The following is a 17,959-nucleotide window of genomic DNA, read 5'->3' on the forward strand; positions in this document are numbered from 1 at the left end:
AGAGGCCAGTGAGCTCTGGCCTCAGTGGAAACCATCAATACAGAAGCACTTAAAATGGAAATGCATCTTCAATAACAACAAAAGAAGTAAGAAAGCAGCACGACTCTCCAGGGATCTCTGCAGTCTTACTTGTGCTTATCAGGGTAAAATATCTGCAGAGACGCAATGGCCTGAACTTCCATGTTTTGCTTAAAGCTTTAAGACAGTGATGCATTGCTACAAAATGAAACAATGCCTCGCAGACTGCAGTCCAAGGCTGTGGCTCACAGGTTGGGCTTTTTCTGGGGGGGGGGGGGAAATGGTTCCCCTCTCTGTTTAAGCCTTGGCATGCAAAAACCTGAAGTATATACACAAAGTGCAGTAAGCTTCTAAAAGCCAAGAAGAATTTATATTCAGGGAACAAGGTGTCTAACTTGTTTTAACTGATCTCATAAATCTGTCTGCTATAAATATATTTTAATGATTCATGTGCACTGAGCAGGATTGCCAGCTATATGAGCAGCTTGATGAGCCAGTGCCTTCATTGCCAATCACATACCCATTTAAAGACGTACTATGTGTTCCTTTGCATTTATTCATAATCATGCATCCTGATTTTAAAATTTCCGAAGTGATGCCTCTGGGGTTTTAGAATATGGTTCAATTAAAGTGGCTCATCTCCAGGGTGGAATGGTCTGGGTGGGTGAGCCATGGCGACTCCCCCACAGGACAATATAACGAATAGGCACAATATACTGCACAATGCTCGCCCTAAAGCTGTTTTGCAGTTTCCTGTTACGCACTGATTTTTTTCATTTATCTGGATTTCAAACATCTCTGGCAAACATTTCCATCTCTAAATCTATAACGAAACAATCTAGACCAGGAGTCTTGGTCTTTAGGACTCACATCTCCTGTATGTTCCAGATATGCATCCAACACATTTGGATCAAATGAAGAAATTCACACCTTTGCAACCATCCAAACTTCATCTTTTCCACATGTACTCTTTGTGACACATGGGAAATGTAGACTTTCATGTTTTGAGTTTTAGAATGGGAAGCTTCAGCTGCTCACTACGTCTGTTTAACTTAGTTTTTTTTTTTTTTTAAAGAATGGTGTAGTCCCCGTTTAGAAGAAGCACTAGGATCTGATCTGGAATCAGTGTTGGACTAGTCAGACATGTTCAAAGATCGAACCAAAACTGACTCCAAACTGGTGTTTTGTTTTCAAAGCTTATTTGGCTTTGGGACACATTTTAAAAATAATTTACAGACAGGTCAAACCTAGACTAAATAATAAATTATAGATTGTTTAAATAAGTTTGTGACCCATAAAACATCAGTCAAGTTTGATTAGCAGAAATAAAACAAAATAAAAGTATAATATAATGTTATGATAATTTAACTAAAAGAATGTATTGAGGTTTTTACTGCCTAGAATTTGCTTTCTTAAAGTAACCTTCTTTGGCCTGAAAAGTCTGGTGCATTCTTTACTTTTAGGTGAAATCTGTGGCTTATGAATTTCATTTCAACCCACTAGAGCAAATCAATACTAAACTCTTTTTGGCCTTATTAGGAAACAGGGCGTTTATTTGGATGTTTTAAGCATTAAAGGCATATTTGTTTTAGAGGGTAAAGATAAATATTGGATATAGCCATGAAATGCAAAAAGTAAAAGGTCGAGTTCACTCTATTAGTGCTCCATTACTTTTACATCGGGTACTGAAAAAGCTTAACATGCTCCACTCTTCGTCTATATTAAAGCACATCATTTCTACCTCAGTTTTCATTTTCAGAGCTTCATAAACTGCTGACTTTAACGATTGGAACTGCTGTGGACAGTACAGTCTGTGGCTCATTGAGTCTAACTTACTACAGGTGGATATATTACCAGGTATGACCTTTAAACTAACCTTCACTTTAAAAGAAATGATGCAGAGCAGCTTCTTTAATATAACTTTAGAATGATAATGGATCTTAACAACGTAGCCCCGATGTCCATGAAACCAAGCCAAAAATTCAACATTCCTTTTTATTTTGAACAATCCAAGAAAACAGTCCAAGAAAACAGGCAATATGGAGAATAGTCCATAAAGATTTACTTTTTTTATATATAGGATGCAAAAGAGAAAAAGAATACATAACATTAGCAATTAAGGTCACTGTAATCGAACATAACTCTTGCAGAGTTCATGATCCCTGATATCTCCCCAGCCCCCGTTTTTAACATGTGGGGCCACTCCTCCAGCGCCATTAGCCGGCAGTCTCTTTGTGATCAGGAGGGTTTTCGGGAACAGCTGGTTCCCACTGCTCTGTAGGATGTTTTCGATCTTTGTTTTCTGGCTGACAGGCATGCAGGAGGCCTTCTTGTGGTGCATGCCGCAGTCCCCTGCGTGAAAAATCCTGGGCGCCTCGCTCACCATGACCTTCCAGTAAGAGGGCAAGCAGGCCACGGTCAGGTACTGCAGGGACCAGTCCCAGTTGTAGTCGTCATAAGTGCAGAACGTGTCAGTGCATTGGAGGAGTTTCTGGTAAGTCTCTCTGCTCAGAGCCATTCCCATGTTGTGTTCCGTCGACTTCCAGGGTTTCACCTCCACCTTGTTTGCCTTGCTAGAGTAGCTGATGTGGCTGTAGCTCCCCAGTGAGAGGATGTCACAGTCAGTGCAATGATCTCTTTTGAAAGTTTTCATCAGCTTTAAAAGGTGGATGAAGTCTGGTGACAGATAGTGGTCTTCCTCTATCAGTAGAACCAGACCCTGGTGGTCTTTGAGAGCTCGGACTCTGTCCCAGACGAAGTGCAGCTTCCACCACCAGTGATGCTTGGTTTGGGAGAACTTGGCCTCTCGGTAGTGGCCGAATGAGTCTGGGTACTCTGCATTGATGCACCCAAGCTTTAAGGCGTCTTTTTTGGGAATATCTCTGGGGCAGTCTCTGGGGTCATTCCCAGGGAACTCTTGGGGGTAGAGCTGAATGCTGAAGGGGAAGAAAATTTGAAGGACTTGACAAAAGTCAACAGAGGCCACCACTTTGTTTATCTCGGGGGACCAGTAATCATGGCTGAATATCAGCAATATGTTCTCAACACCTCTAGCCTTTCGCAAACTATCCACCAGCAGCTTTAGGTAGTCGGGTCTGTTGTGGACCTGAACCACAACAACCAGATCATCTTTCCCCCGACTCTTATACTTCTCTTCATTCCTTATCGTCTGATCAAAATTCAGCTGGAAGACGATGCCGCGATAGACGAGTGTGGTGTTGTCCACTTCTGGCTTGTTCAGTTTGGCTTTATCCATTGCATTTTCCAGGTGCGTGCCATTCACTTGGATAACAGGTGGCGGAACAGGTGGCCGGCTAACTACTACTGGAGAGGCTGGCACCTGAATGTGATCACTACTGCTACTGCTGCTCCTCTTCACCGCCTCAAACTCCTTGGGGAACTCTTTAGGGAATTGAAGACTTATGTTCTTTTTTTGCCTTCCACTGCTCCAGAAAGCTAGGCCACAGATAACAACCACCAGAGTCAGTATCACCACCTTCCTCTTGTAGATTCGGAATCTCATGATAGATGATCAGCCTCTTGTAAAAGAGATAGAAATTAAAAAAAAAAGAAAAAGAAGAATTGGAAAACACACCCAAAAATATAGTGGTGTTTCTTCCACAAAAAAAATTTGACCTAAAGATGTGTAAAGAGGCTAATTACTTCAAAAAGGACTATTACTGTAAACATTTATTCTTCTTGGAATGTCATAGGCGGTTAATAAATATCCCATAAGGCATGACGGCTGCAGGGAGGCAGTGTGCATGAGCCACCTGGATGAAAGAAAAAGAAAAGGAAGAAAACCTGAGTTAAGGATGCCAAAATGAATTTAAAACTATAACATAACTGGTGTGGCATGATATGGCAAGACTGTTAAATTCAACTATCATAAGCAAACTTTTAACTGTATTGTGTTTGATATGTTTCAGGCCATAGTGAGAACAAATGTTAAGTAGCTGCTGCAGCCCACCAGTGTTTGGACTGAAGACAACCAAGTCATCTGCCACCTACAAATTATTACAAAGCAGGTTTCCAGATAAACAGCCAGTATTATAAGCATTTAGTCCAATTGATAGATCAAAATACAGGTTAAAAACAGCGGGAGATAAAATCCCCCCTTCCTCTGCATCCGACAACATAACCAAACTTTAATGGTGCAGACATACAGTTTCCCCATTTGATATGCATAGATTGCAGGCCATAACAATACTCTAATATCTACAAAATATCTTTAGGGACACCTCTCTGCAATAACTTCGTAGATCATTTTATGTGATTTACTATACCAAGGCTTTAGAGTTATCTTATATTTAGCAACAAATTCATTAAGGGCATTTATGCACAGGTCATTTCCAATTTTAGCTGTAAAGCAAAACTGAAAAAGGAGTTTCAAAGTTTGTCCAGCAAGGTGGATTCTACAATTTTGGACACAATACTAGCCAAGGCCATTACTTGATTATATATATATATATATATATTTTTTTTTTTAAGCATGTAAATTACAAAGAGAATGACAGAGGAGTTGTTGTATGAGTAGTCAAATTATAAACAGGGAGCACAGATGCAAATCAGCTTTAGCAGAATCTGGCACTATCATTAGCAGAGCAGGATGTTGCTGTCTGTTATACAGCAGGACAACAGTAGCATGGTGGTAGTATATAGAGCCCGCTCACAGCGCCATTCCACTTTAAACAACCAAGATGGTTGGGTGTTGTTTGGGGTGTACAGACTAAGCCGATAAGAGTAAAGAAAAGTTTTCATTACATATTACAAAGAAGAGGTGAATTTGATCAAACTTTGCAACTGAGCATCAACCAGCGAAGTTAAAAAAACAAAGACTGATATTTAGCTTTCTCCAGTGTATAAGATCTTCAATTTACTTCGTACTAGGCAAGGCATGTTTGTTTTTCTAGCACGATTCAGTACAAGGACAATTCTGAGTGCTTTACAAGAATTAAACAATAAAATATAAGAAAATCATAATAAAAGCAAATGAAGATAAAAACATAATACAAGCAGGTAGTTGAATTACAACTTTTAACTAATATCTCAGTTAATGCTAAAAGTCAAGGACAGCTCTACACAAACAGCTTTTTGACTTTGACTTAAAGAAGTCTTACAAAGCACTTTTACAGGAATTTGTTCCAGCTAAATGGAGCATAAGAACTAAATGCTGCTTCTCCATGTTTGGTTCTAGATCTGGGTGTACAGGCTAGCCTGGAACTAGAAGACTGACTGGTCTGGGAGGCTGATACAGTGACAACAGATCTGTTATGTATTAAGGTGCTGATCCATTCAGTGTTTTTATACTAACAGAGGAATTTTAAAGTCTATTCTCTGCGCTACAGGGAGCCAGTGGAAGGACTTCAGAACCAAGCTGGTGTACCCTACATTCATAATTCTAGTGAGAACACGGGCTGCGGCTTTATCAAACCTGTAAAGAAACTGTTGCAGTACTGAATTCTACTAAAAACAAAAGCATGCAAGAGCTTTTGTAGATCCTGCTGTGACATTAAATAGGACCCTAAATAGGCACATCTCCTTCCTCAACGCTATACAGTATGTTGTGATTGTTGTGATTTCACTGCTACATTAACTCACATATGATCTAGAGATTTTTATTTTTGAATCAGTAAATGTTTAAATGTCTCTATGCCCAAGTTCTGCAATCACTTCAAAGGCTCGTCTCTCTTCAGAAAGGCTTGTTTGCATGATACCTGCATTCTGCATGCTTTCACAATTTAATAGTGTTTATTATCATTATATTTGACACGTTCTTATCTGAGACATGAAAATGTATAGAATCATGATCCAAAATCCTGAAGACACCTTAAAAACACAAATGGAAGAAAATCATTATATACTTTATAAAATAAAACTCCAAACTGAGGCATTGCAAATTAAAAACTCAATACTTATTGCTAAAACTCCTTGTGAATTTAAATAAAACAGCCAAGTAGGTACAGAAATAGAATAGAAACCACCTTTGTTGTTATGAGGTAATTCACAACAACAAAGGTTACTTACTTAAGTAAACTGCTGCTTTTACCTCAGTCTAATGCAGGATTTCAAGTCCAAAGTGTTTCCTTGAACTCTGTCTAATTTAAGCATCATAAATGGCCGACACCTTTTTCCATGTAGCAATGCTTTAATTACGTTACCTACCCTGACCCAGAAGCACCAAAAACACAAACTAAATTAATCTGAAAGTAAATCTGAGCTGGATTGAGCATATTCGCATTTTCGGGCCAGTTTTCGTCAACATGTTGCAACATTACGTCAACATCCCAAGGACTGTCTAAGGATGCGTGGGACATAAACTTTGAGCTATAGAAGAAATGCAGAAAGTTAATACTGACACATTTTATCTTTCCCTCACCAATTGTATGAAATTCAACTGAACATAGGATTGTACAGAGACCTGAAGGTCAAAGAAATGATTCTTATTAGATAAAATCATTTCAGCAATAGCAAAAAAAAACCATAATCATAACCCATTAGTAGTCTTGTTTTAAAAGCAATGCCTTAACTTTAAAGAAATAATTATGCCTGCAAATATATTCATCCTTTCTTGCTTGAATTGGTATTAAAGAAGCTCAAAGTCTCCTGCAATAAATTTAATCCTTAATTACATTACCAATATCGACCTGCTGAATAAACCTTCATATTTTATTGATTATCAAATGAATGATCTCTCAGCTGCATGAACATCCGTCTGCCTGCAGAACAAACAGATATAATGTCCTAAACATGGAAAAGCAAAATATATATATATATATATATATATATATATATAAATAAAAAATCAGATTATACTTTCCAATTGTTTATCACACATGATCTTATAGTATCCAGAGTTTAACGCAAGACTTGGTGTTTTCCACATTTTTAAAATGCTCCCCTTCCTCTCCAGCATACAGCCTGATAGTTTCTGGTTAGCAGCGCTTCTGTGTGATTTTTTATCTTCCTTTCCAGGTGGAGCTAACTTAGCTAGCTGCCAGGAAATCCTCCCCGAGCTTCTATCAACAAAAGCGGCCGCAGGTCCAGCTTCGCTCCGTTATGACAGCTAGCATGCTAACAGCATCCTAACAGGATGCTAACAGGATGCTAGCAACTTCTGGCAGCCGAAGCTCTTCGTTACCCTAAACATCCAACAGCAGCTGTGGGATGAACCGACAGAAAACAGACATGTTCACTAAACTCACCGAAATTGGACTAATGAGCTCCTTTGACTGGAGGACATTAGGACGGAGGCTTCCCGTTCTCCTCCATACCTTCCAGAGCGCTGCATGGAAACGCAAATGACGGCTAGTTGTTTGGAAAAAAAAAAAAAAAAACTCAAATACACAGCCACCGCCTCCCAATGTCCCACAATGCACTTCTTCACCAGGAGGGGGTCGGGGTGGGGGTTATTCACTATGAGGTATGTGTGGAGAGTAGACAACAGTATTAATATCTTAAGTTTGAATATTAACAGTGGCGATTCTAGAGATAATTTTCATGGGGCACCTAGGGATTATAAATGTTTTTTCTTGGGGGCACAAAAACAAAAGACTAGTAACACACACACAAAAAAAAAAACAGCAAGTGAGCCACAATCCAAAATTAAAGCGGCATTATGGAGTATTGTAATGATACTGCCACCTGTAGTCAAATTACAGTACTGCAGCACACTTCTCCTAGTTCTTGGGCTCTTCTACAATGTTTATTTTTTCTTTTATATTTTTTACCTTACATGGAGTTGCCATAAGTGTTTGAGCTGACCTGGATGCCAGTCGCTTCTTTTCGAATATAACGCTTCGATTGTTTGCTAGTTAGGACTCATTCTACATGAAGTGGTCTGCTCATTAAAGTGGGGCTGTGTCCGAACGTCTGCCCTAACCCCTACACCTCTTAATCACTTTATAGAGCGGGGGCTATATAGTGGACTTTATAGTGAACTCAGTTAACTGACCATTCAGACAGATGATCACTGCTTTTTGCTCCGTTGGTCACATAACTTTTGGCCACGTAACTCCACCTTCACCGCGTGGTAGCTGCGCCATATTTTTTATTAGTCGCTGCTGTCGGATAGTGACAGCGGGCTGCTGTGACCCAAAATCCCATAATGCTTTGCCAGGAGAGCACTCCGCACAAAGCATTCTGGGATATATCTGCTCATCTAGAGACCATGCAGGTGATGGCTCTGTCCGAAGGTCTGCCATAACCTCTAGATCGCTCAATCACTAGCCTAGTAAACTAGCCCCACCCGCCCAGCGGCCAACATCATATTTGCCTGCGAGTCGTCTAGCCTCGATCATTCCCCTAGGCCCTAAATCTGGCGGAAGATGTGTTTTAAATTTCTGGGTGCAAAATGGGCGGGGTTTTGAGGGCGTGACGACAAAGCTGCGTGATGCTGGAGAAAGCACAACAAGGAAGATGGCAACAACTATTGAACAGTTCTCGTTTGACTCAGCTTTGGAATCAGTTTTGGGAGGATTAGACTTTGGATTTTTGTTTAAATGTGAGCAGGAAGTGGCTCTACGTTTGTTTATTTTTAAGAAGGACGTATTCACCGTTTTACCGACAGGCTGTTTGTTTACACTCCCCCACCAGCTTTCTGTCGCGCTTCCTACGTCACATTCAGTTGCTCTAATTGGTCAGAGCGTTGGCAAATAGGCACAGACATGGTTTGAAAAACAACGGGTTGATCTTATCAGCAATCTACCGATGTCTCATTCATCAGGGCCAAACTAAATTGCACATTTAATTTCACATTTAGTCTGTTTTATCAGGTTACTAACAGGTTAATAACAGTCGGCAAATGTGACAACAAATCCCATTATGCTTTGCTAACTATCAAAATAAATTTTAAAGTAAAGTTGAAATACTGAAATGCTCCAAGAGGCAAAACAGTTACAATCTCTTCTGCCAGCGCATATCATCATAAGATATTTATAATAAACTGCAAAAACTGATCTAAATGATTAGAACATTTCTTAAAACAAGTTAATTTGCTCTTAATTCGAGCAGCTAAATAAGTTGATCTGGTAAAGGAATGAGTATTTTTGCTCTTGTAGGCACATGCTGTGCCTTATTTGTTAACTAAAGAAAGGATTTTAAGGATATTTTTACAAGAGGTGCACCTCATACCAAGGAACAATTCCTTAAAAGTGTGGTAATGATTATAATGTGAGTTTTATAGCTATAGATGTAAGTTCTAAAATGGGGCAAAATGTGTTACTTTGCTGAGGCCAGCTTTCTCAGGGTGCTTTTCTTGTTAGATATGGAATAAGATAATGGATCTGTTTTCCCTTATGTTAAATGGAAATAATTTTATTCTACTGGTAATTTGTCCTCCTTCCCTGCCTAAATCAGGGGTAAATGCACTTAATTCAGGAAATACTGAAGATCTCAGATTTTCATTTTGTATGTTTGAAAATTTTAATTTTACTTGACCTGAAATGAAAAATCCTTTATAATGGGATAAATGTTGCTAAGATAAGTTTCTGCTAAAAAAATATATTCTAAAAGATAAAATAAAGTAATTCCTAGTAATATTAGGCCAATGTACATGCATAAATCCAGAATGCTACATATGTTTGAATTATTTTAAATGAAAATGACCAGTTTTCATCAAATCATAAGTAGAAGTTAAGTAATGCTAAAAAATCTGCTATAACTTTTATTTTCCTATTTGGTTTCAATAACATTAAGCAGATGAAAACATCCTATTTCAATGTGACGATCACTGTATCGCCTTTATTTTAAAATCATAATCAAAACAGAATTGTAAAGAAAAAAAGGGTAACTTGTTGATATATCTGTTCCAGTGCATTTCATATTTAGAAATCTAATTATCATCACAGGGCAAGGATCAGTTCCACAGCAAATCTGCCCCCTGTTGGCCACTGTTTAGAACCACCTATGAACTCTGGAGGCCTCCCCTATTATAAAAGATAAAAAGTAGGGCTGCAGAGATTTATCAACCTTGATTTTCTTCATTTTGGAAGATCGATGATTAACCACCGAATTTATTTACTTGTGCAAAGCTTAAAGTCAGTCACTGTCAATGCTCTAAGCTTTTAATTTATATTTTAGAGTATTATAACGAGGAGGTTTTTATTACTTCACGCTCTTTTTAATAAAATGAGATTAAAACATTCCAAGTGTGTTCTGGTCTTATAGCAAATGTTATTAAATAAATATGTGTATCTTTCAAAAATGGAATCAGGCTTTTGAAAGATTGGTTATAAGCTAAAAAGCTGCCATCATTGCACTGCAAAAACTGGAATCATATCTCAATACAACTGAAGCTAGAAGTGCAACACCTTCATTTTTAAATCATTGTTTAAATAAAACTGTAAATAAAGAAAGAAATAGATTGAATGGACCAATTACTTACTGTTTCTATTACAGCGCATATAATTCTAAAATTATTATTTAATATTATGTCTTTAGTAGAGGGGCCTGAAAAGAAACCAGGAACTTTTCTAAGCAGGGGCACTGGCTCCTGCTTAGAACCACCCATGCTGCTGGGTCAGTCTACAGGGTCATAGTTAGAACCATCCAACATAGTTATCTTCACAACCCTAATTGCCATTAACGGGGCAAGAGAGCATGATTGTTTAAATTAAGTGAACCACAAAGCCAATCTAACAGATCTAATAGAAAAGTGTGCTTATATCTTAATTCGGCTGAAGCTTGTTACAGGCTGTAAAGACGTAAATATTAAATTGATCCAAGGGACGAATTATTTATAGTTCCGTCTTTCAGTGTACATTATTGTAAGAAATTGATTTAGTATTACACAGCAAAAACTGATTTAAAAAGTCTTCTAAAACAAGAGGAATGGGCATTATTGCTCTTAAAACATTAATGATAAAAAGATTTTATCCACTCAGACAAAATCATCATAAAAGATTATATATATTTATATATTCATGAAGTAGGTAATGGACAATCCCAATGGGATGTTACCCTTGGCAGAAAACTATATTACATACATTAAAAGGCAGATTGTTTTTGCATATTTATGTATTTATTTGAAAAAAAAATATATGGATCCTTTTAAAGAGGACAGGTCCTTCCTTGAAACAAATGTTTATTTATCTTTTTTTTATTATTATTCACATCTCAAAGATGATCATTCAGGAACTTGGGAATTGTTTGGAACTTAACAAAAAATGCGTTCAATTAAATGCACATTTTAATTTAGTTTTTTTTTGTCTGCACTGAATTTAGCTGACGTAGTTTAGTTGTTCTTTCACTAGATGGCGCTAAAGAACTAATAGACGACCGGAAATAGCGCCACTGAAACGGTCTTTTTGCGCATGCGCTGAACCTGCTTCTTCCTTTCCGACACTCGAGCGAAAAGAGGCAAGATGGGCCATCAGCAGCTCTACTGGAGTCACCCGAGAAAATTCGGCCAGGGATCTCGCTCCTGGTCAGTGACAATCTTTGTGATTTTATTACAAACTGGAGCGCGTTTTTAAGCGTTATTTGTGTTCATTTTTATAACTTAAGCATTTAAAAATTGTTTACAAGCCTTCACCGCATGGGCGCTAAAGGCTGAGCCAAGATGGCGCCGGAAGATGTAGCTTTCTATCTGTATAGCGCCACAGCTACATGTGTAAAGCCTTTGCCCTTATGTTTTGAAATTTTAAAACTCATAATTCCAACAGCCATTGTAATATTGATCACCGTAACTTATTATCTGAATCTAATAATTAAAGTGAACTACATTTACAACAGTAGACGGACACTTTGTCTAGAAACGCCAAATGCTAACCGGTTATTAGCAGTACTCTCTCAGTTTTGATAGCATATACATGAAAATCTTTTCAATTTTAGCAGGAGAAGTTTTGCTAATTACCTCCGTCTATGGTTTTTTTAGCCGGGTGTGTTCAAACAGACATGGCTTGATCCGGAAATACGGACTCAATATGTGCCGCCAGTGCTTCAGGCAGTACGCTAAAGACATCGGCTTCGTGAAGGTAAATCTACTTTTAATGTGATCTGAATAAATTAATGTGGAATTTTTGGGGGGGTTAATTTGTTTTTGTTTATCGGATAAATGTGTGTTAGTGCAGTAGCCAATATAATGGGACATATAACTGACTTTTTCTTGTAACTTTAAGTGGTTAGTATTGCATGAATTTGTGGTTTTTGGTCAGTTTTCTTTTTTGTTTGTTACAATATTGTTGTTTAAATCCTTTCAAACTAATTATTTGTCTCTCTACACAGCTGGATTAGATGTGCTGTCCTGACTTCCACAAAGGATCACTAAATCTGGCCAACATGGAAGAAATTCAACACTTCTAATAAATGCTTTTTTTGTTCAAAAACATTTAGCTGTGTTATTCATTTGTGTCTTAACCTGTTTTCCTTATGTAGGAGTGAAACAACTGATCTCATTAATCATCAATTAATATGGTAATCGATGAATCATTAATTGGAATATAGAGACTGTAAAACATGTCTCAAGCTGACAGAGCGACCTGTTGGAGCATTTATTATACAAAGGTTGTAAAAACAAAATGTAAACATTTTGTATTTAGTTTTCGTTCGTAAACATTTTCTATCCAGAATTCGGGTGGAATAGTTTCAGTTACACCTGATTTACTTTTGATAAGGAACCTTTGGCAACATAAAGAAAAAGACAGATGAATTTATTTGCAAAATAATCGTTAGTTGGAGCCCTCTTACAGTGGCAAACATTTTAAGCCATAAAGTCTTTGTCTTCCAATTTAAGCCCATTGGTTTTTTGTAAATTCATGTCTTAAGGTTTTTAATGCACAGCTGTCTGGGCTGCACTAATATTGACCCACATGGGGTTCAGTGTTTTTAAAACCCTTAACGTGAGCTTTATTATACATGTTCATAGTATGGTTTGAAAATGTAGGTGCGTTCTAAAAAATAAAATGGGTTCTTGTAACTTAATCTTGATAAATTCAGATATTTGCTTTCTTTATCACAAATCTATTATACATGCAGAGCTTTAATATATAAAGATCCAAAAATATCTTTTTAAAATTATTTACTGCCTTTTTTGTCTGTCAATTTAAGCATGCAATAATTGCATTTTAATTGCTTGCACAAATGTATGCATCATGGCTATGCTGTATATCTAATCTTCCAATCCAATGACTTTTCCTTTTTTGGTGCAAACCATTTTACTAGTCCTAGTGACAAAAGAAATTATACTTTTGTCACTAGGTGCAATCAACAGTTGACATGCATCATGAGGAAACTTCACAGTACAGCAGTATAGTAGCAATTTAAAAGGTATCACAGAGCTATTAAAGCATGTAATACAATTAATAATTGCATCACTAAATCAAGTTAAATTGAGCTGCAGTATAGAACTACTAATTTTGAAGCCAGCATGCATTCACATTCAAGGCATGGTGACATACTGGGATTTTGTTCTGCTTCAGAGCTAATGCTGTCTGATCGGTCTCCTATGGTGAAAGCTAATTAGGCTATGCCTCATGTCTTCATTGACCAAATCTGAATAAGGTCACGGTCATCTCCAGTCAGGCAGGTGGGCTTTTATGTGGGTCCAAAAATAATCTGGTAGGATATTAAAGAATTCAATTTTTTTGCATGCAATGTGCTGGCATCTGGTGAACCACTAGGGGGCACCAACACTCCTTGTTGAAAAATTTAAAACTAATTGAAATCTTAAATATCTCTTCTTAGAGGATGGGGGCTTAAAATCATTAAAATACTGACTGAAAGAAGAAAGCAGGACTTAAAGGTGCAAGACATTTGAAGTTAGTCTAGACCAGGGGTCTGCAACCTTTACAATCCAAAGAGCTATATGTCACTTTAGCTGCAAATGTGTCTTAACCTTTAAAAAAAAAAAAGAGATGAAGATTATATTTAATAAAAATGTCCTTTTTTAAATACTATGAGAATGAAAATGTTAGAACTGAGAAAAAAACAAATGTACAGATAATACATTTTCAATGGATAGCTGACATTCGTGGGAAAATGTTATAAAAACATTTGTCCCAACTCAAAAAGATAAAGTATCAGATATGCTTAAAGCAAGTTTATAATGGAAATTAATTTCAATTAGTCAATGCAAAAAATGCTAAACCCAGCATTTATTATATCACATTTGAGAAAATTATCCCGGTCTTCATCATTTTTAACCAATGCAGACCCACTGGATTCAGTCCCTAAAGAACCACATGTTTCTTTGGAGCCTTTGGAATCTCATGGCTTTTTTTTATATATTCATGTTTAAAACAGTTAAACAAGGCAAGGTGGAATAAAATACCAAAAAATGCTCAAAAGTAATGTCAACAATTTAAGGCCCAGGCTCCAGGTAAAAGTGTTATTATATGTAGGCCATTTTAAAAAATAGCTGCTATCTTTATACTTTTTCTGTGGGCCATCCAATTTAAACATACCCCTAAACCAGCAGATTCTAACAGAAAGAAATGCAAGATGTTGACAAAAACAAATATAGGCCTATATATATATATATATTTCTTTTTTAGGAAACCTAAAAATGTTGATGTAATTATGAACCTGCATCTCTTTTTCAGCACATTGTAATTTGAGATGGAAAGTATTTCTGGGATGTCTAAATATTTTCTTTAGACTCTCCCGAGTGTAGAAGAGATTTTTATCAAAATGCCGATATAAACAGTACAATATGCAGTAAGGAAGTCACAACGTCTAATTCAAACTGACAAGGGAGTCATCTTTATCAGATTGGAGTCTACAAATGGGCTAGGATGCACGCTAAAGTCTTCGACAGCTCTGTCATGTTGATAGAATGACATTTCGGATCAAATGTGGTTCCAGCATATGGATTTTATAAATGCTAAAATATGCATGAGGGAGAGTGTAGAGTTGGGAAGTTCCTTTTAAAGTGCGGCTGCTGCGGGTTGGGCTGTTGGGACAGATGGAGCTGATCACACAAGTGCTGCATGTTGCATCACATCATGGAGGCGGATGGAAGGTGATTCTTTGATGTTCAGTTCAGCTGTGTTTTTTTTTTTAAACCGGCGCATTAATGCCCCAGTTAAGCTGCCATCTCAGTGCTGCCAGGACGACCAACTGATGACATTTTGAAAGGTCTGTTTCATCCAAACTGAGCTGTGAGGGCTCTTTGTGTCAGTTTGCTGGAGTAGCGGAGCACCAGTTTCTGCCTAATATAGTGTCATCACTCCATTTCCCAGCTTGTGGGATGCTTGTTGTTGCTGCTTGCTGTGTTGTGCTTTTAGTTGGGAAGTTTGAGAAAAAAAGAAGTATATTTTCCAAGTATTTCATCTGAACAAAGGAAACCAAGTTGGGCTTTTGTATTTACTAAGTGGGTAAAATCCAGGGACATTAGTTCAGGCATCATTTGAAGTGAAGGATTGGTGATTCAACAGCTTGAACCCAAGAATATGCAGCAGCTCTTAGGTGATCTTCTCTAATGATAAAGCCTGAAAATTCTAATATTTGTCAGCAAAATATCAAATGGGTTTTCCCAAGCTGGATTATAAAAGATAAAAATAAGCCAGTCTTTCTAAGGAGCAGCTGGACAAAATTAAAGAGCCCATCTTTAGTTTTAAACAGTGAAAATATTAAATGAAGGAAACAGTATGGCTAAAATAAGGTATGGAAGTTAAGTCCTTAAAATGCCATGAGAAACAGTAGCAAATAGGACTAAAAAGAACAAAACTATTTATTCAACAAATGTTTAAAAAGAAAACAAGTTAAAAAATCAACCCTAACCCTTCCTATTTTCTCGCCACATAATTCTTTTCAAGAAAACACCATGACCTGAATTTAAAGTGAGATTAAATTACACAAGAAACCTGTTTACTATGGCAGTTGGTAGCACTGGATTTAATATAAGAATATCATATAGAAACTAGCTGACCGTTTCATGAACATGCTTTTCTCAATTTTTATTATAAAACAAAGGCTAAAAACAACATACTATTCTCTTCGGTTCACACATATCTGTATCTTTGTGCCAATAAACTGTATTTCCAATTTTTATATTTTATATTATGATATGTATGAATATATTTTAGCATGTTATATCTGCATCAGAAACATAAAAAACAAATATCTGGCCATAAATATAATAGAGAGGTTTTAAGAAGCATAAAAAGAAATAAACATTTTCAAATCAAATTTATGTAGAACAGTAGTTTCAAGGCTTAGAAAATAAGACTTTGATTTTTTTTGTTTGCTAGCTCCTATTTGTAAGAGTTTATGACCCCAGGTATTAATTTACCTGCAGAATTGCCCCCCGATGGCCTGATTTCCCTAATGTGGATTTTTTTTTAATGAAATCTAGTTTTGCAGTTAGTTAATCAGAGCCTGTTTGCTGTAAACACAGACCTCCTGCTGAGTAAAAAGGGGACCCTCGAACAATTTACTGGTGCATTTTCAAAGTAGGACAAAAAAAAAAAAAAAGACGATCTCTTCTTGTTTTGGTAGTTAAGCTTAAGAAAAACTTTGATTTGAACATCGTGTTCTTGATAAGCTCTGTCTTTGGTCTGTTTTAATAATAAAACAACAGGCTTTATGTGAAAACATGTTCACTCTCTCCTTGAACCATAACTTCATTTAGTTAGATCCCAGGCGTGATAATGGCCACACATCCAGTATCTAAATATTTTTCCAGGAAAGCCTGCAGATGCATGAAGTAGGCTAAAAAAGCAACACATTTTCCCACAATATAAAAAACAATTAAGAAAACAAGAAATAAATGAATTGGAATGTGTGGGCAATTGCTGCATAACAACTTTAAAGACTTAGATTCCAGTGACAGAGAGATCCATTATCATTGAAGGGGGGAAACGTGGAACAGTGGGGAAGCTGCCAGAAGGACACAAAGGCTTGTCTCACTTTTTGAAACAAAAAAAGCAAAACAAAAAATTTTGTTTGAAACACAAGAATAGTGTGAAACAATTCCATGGATACATCTGGAATAAAAGCCAAAACTTCCAAACGACAACCTACAGTGAACGTCGGTGGTGGTAGTATGATGGCCTGTTACTCCTTTGCTGCTGTATGGCAAGCTGTTTTAACATAAATTCTGTTTCGTCTGACCATCCATAATTACGTTCCAGTTATGTTAAAATACATTTTGACTAGGCAAAACCACATTTTGACTATCCGGAATGGTAATTTAAGATATCTGTATTTACATTCTGATTAGGAAGAATAATAATTTGAGATATCTTAAATTTCATTTATGTTTAGTCAAAATTCCTTTCAAGATATCTCAAATTACGACATTGGATTCGTCATTTAAAGCGTCACACATCGGTAATTCATATGTAGGTGTGCTGAAAATAACAGTAAATGGAGCTGATTTTCCTCTGGATTAAACTGACAGTAAGGAATTCTTTTAGGAATGATCCTCCTGGAAGCCCATTAAAAAGATCATGACACATTTTGACTAGTCAGAATCTCAATTTAGGATATCTTTAATGGAAAAGCTGAATAATTCAAGATATCTTTAATTAATTTAGAGATATCTTAAAAGGAATTTCGTATAGTCGAAATTACAATTCAAGATATCTTTACATTTGTTTTTCCTAGTCATTATTTGCTTTTAAGATATCTATAATTTAGTTTTCACTAGTCCAAACTGCATATCTCCTATCCTAAAATACATTTAAGATATCATGAATTATGGTGGCATTTGAGATATCTTTAATTAGAATTATGACTAGTCAAAACTAAAATCGAGATATCCTGAAATTGCTTTATGACTAGTAATTTAATCATAGATATCTGAAATGTGTATTTCAGATAGTCAGTAATTCATTCTAGATATCTTAAATTGACGTCTCCATACAAGTTAATGGTAAATCTGACGTCATTTCGACTAGTCAGAATGTAATTAGAGATATCTCGAATAGGTATTTTAACAAGTCAAAATATAATTAGAGATATCTTAAATCGCTAAAATGTCTAGTCATAAAACAATTTG

The 17,959-nt window shown here is 36.6% G+C and overlaps 2 protein-coding genes across 2 annotated transcripts; one reads left to right on the top strand and one right to left on the bottom strand.

The window, feature by feature from the left end:
* Nucleotides 1-1,996: 1,996 nt before the first annotated feature.
* On the bottom strand, nt 1,997-7,382 carry mgat2 (mannosyl (alpha-1,6-)-glycoprotein beta-1,2-N-acetylglucosaminyltransferase). The gene is made up of 2 exons (XM_015398725.1): nt 7,224-7,382; nt 1,997-3,791 (listed from the first exon to the last, which is right to left on the bottom strand). The coding sequence occupies exon 2, from the start codon at nt 3,539-3,541 to the stop codon at nt 2,141-2,143; it is 1,401 nt and encodes a 466-aa protein (XP_015254211.1). The 5' UTR covers nt 3,542-3,791; nt 7,224-7,382; the 3' UTR covers nt 1,997-2,140.
* Nucleotides 7,383-11,325: 3,943 nt separating this feature from the next.
* On the top strand, nt 11,326-12,346 carry rps29 (ribosomal protein S29). The gene is made up of 3 exons (XM_015398730.1): nt 11,326-11,443; nt 11,894-11,993; nt 12,244-12,346. Exons 1-3 carry the CDS (start codon nt 11,382-11,384, stop codon nt 12,250-12,252), a joined length of 171 nt encoding a protein of 56 aa, XP_015254216.1. The 5' UTR covers nt 11,326-11,381; the 3' UTR covers nt 12,253-12,346.
* Nucleotides 12,347-17,959: the final 5,613 nt, after the last annotated feature.

This window comes from Cyprinodon variegatus, unplaced genomic scaffold (assembly GCF_000732505.1).
Source record: "Cyprinodon variegatus isolate N-32 unplaced genomic scaffold, C_variegatus-1.0 Scaffold956, whole genome shotgun sequence".
NCBI classification, from domain to species: Eukaryota; Metazoa; Chordata; class Actinopteri; order Cyprinodontiformes; family Cyprinodontidae; genus Cyprinodon; species Cyprinodon variegatus.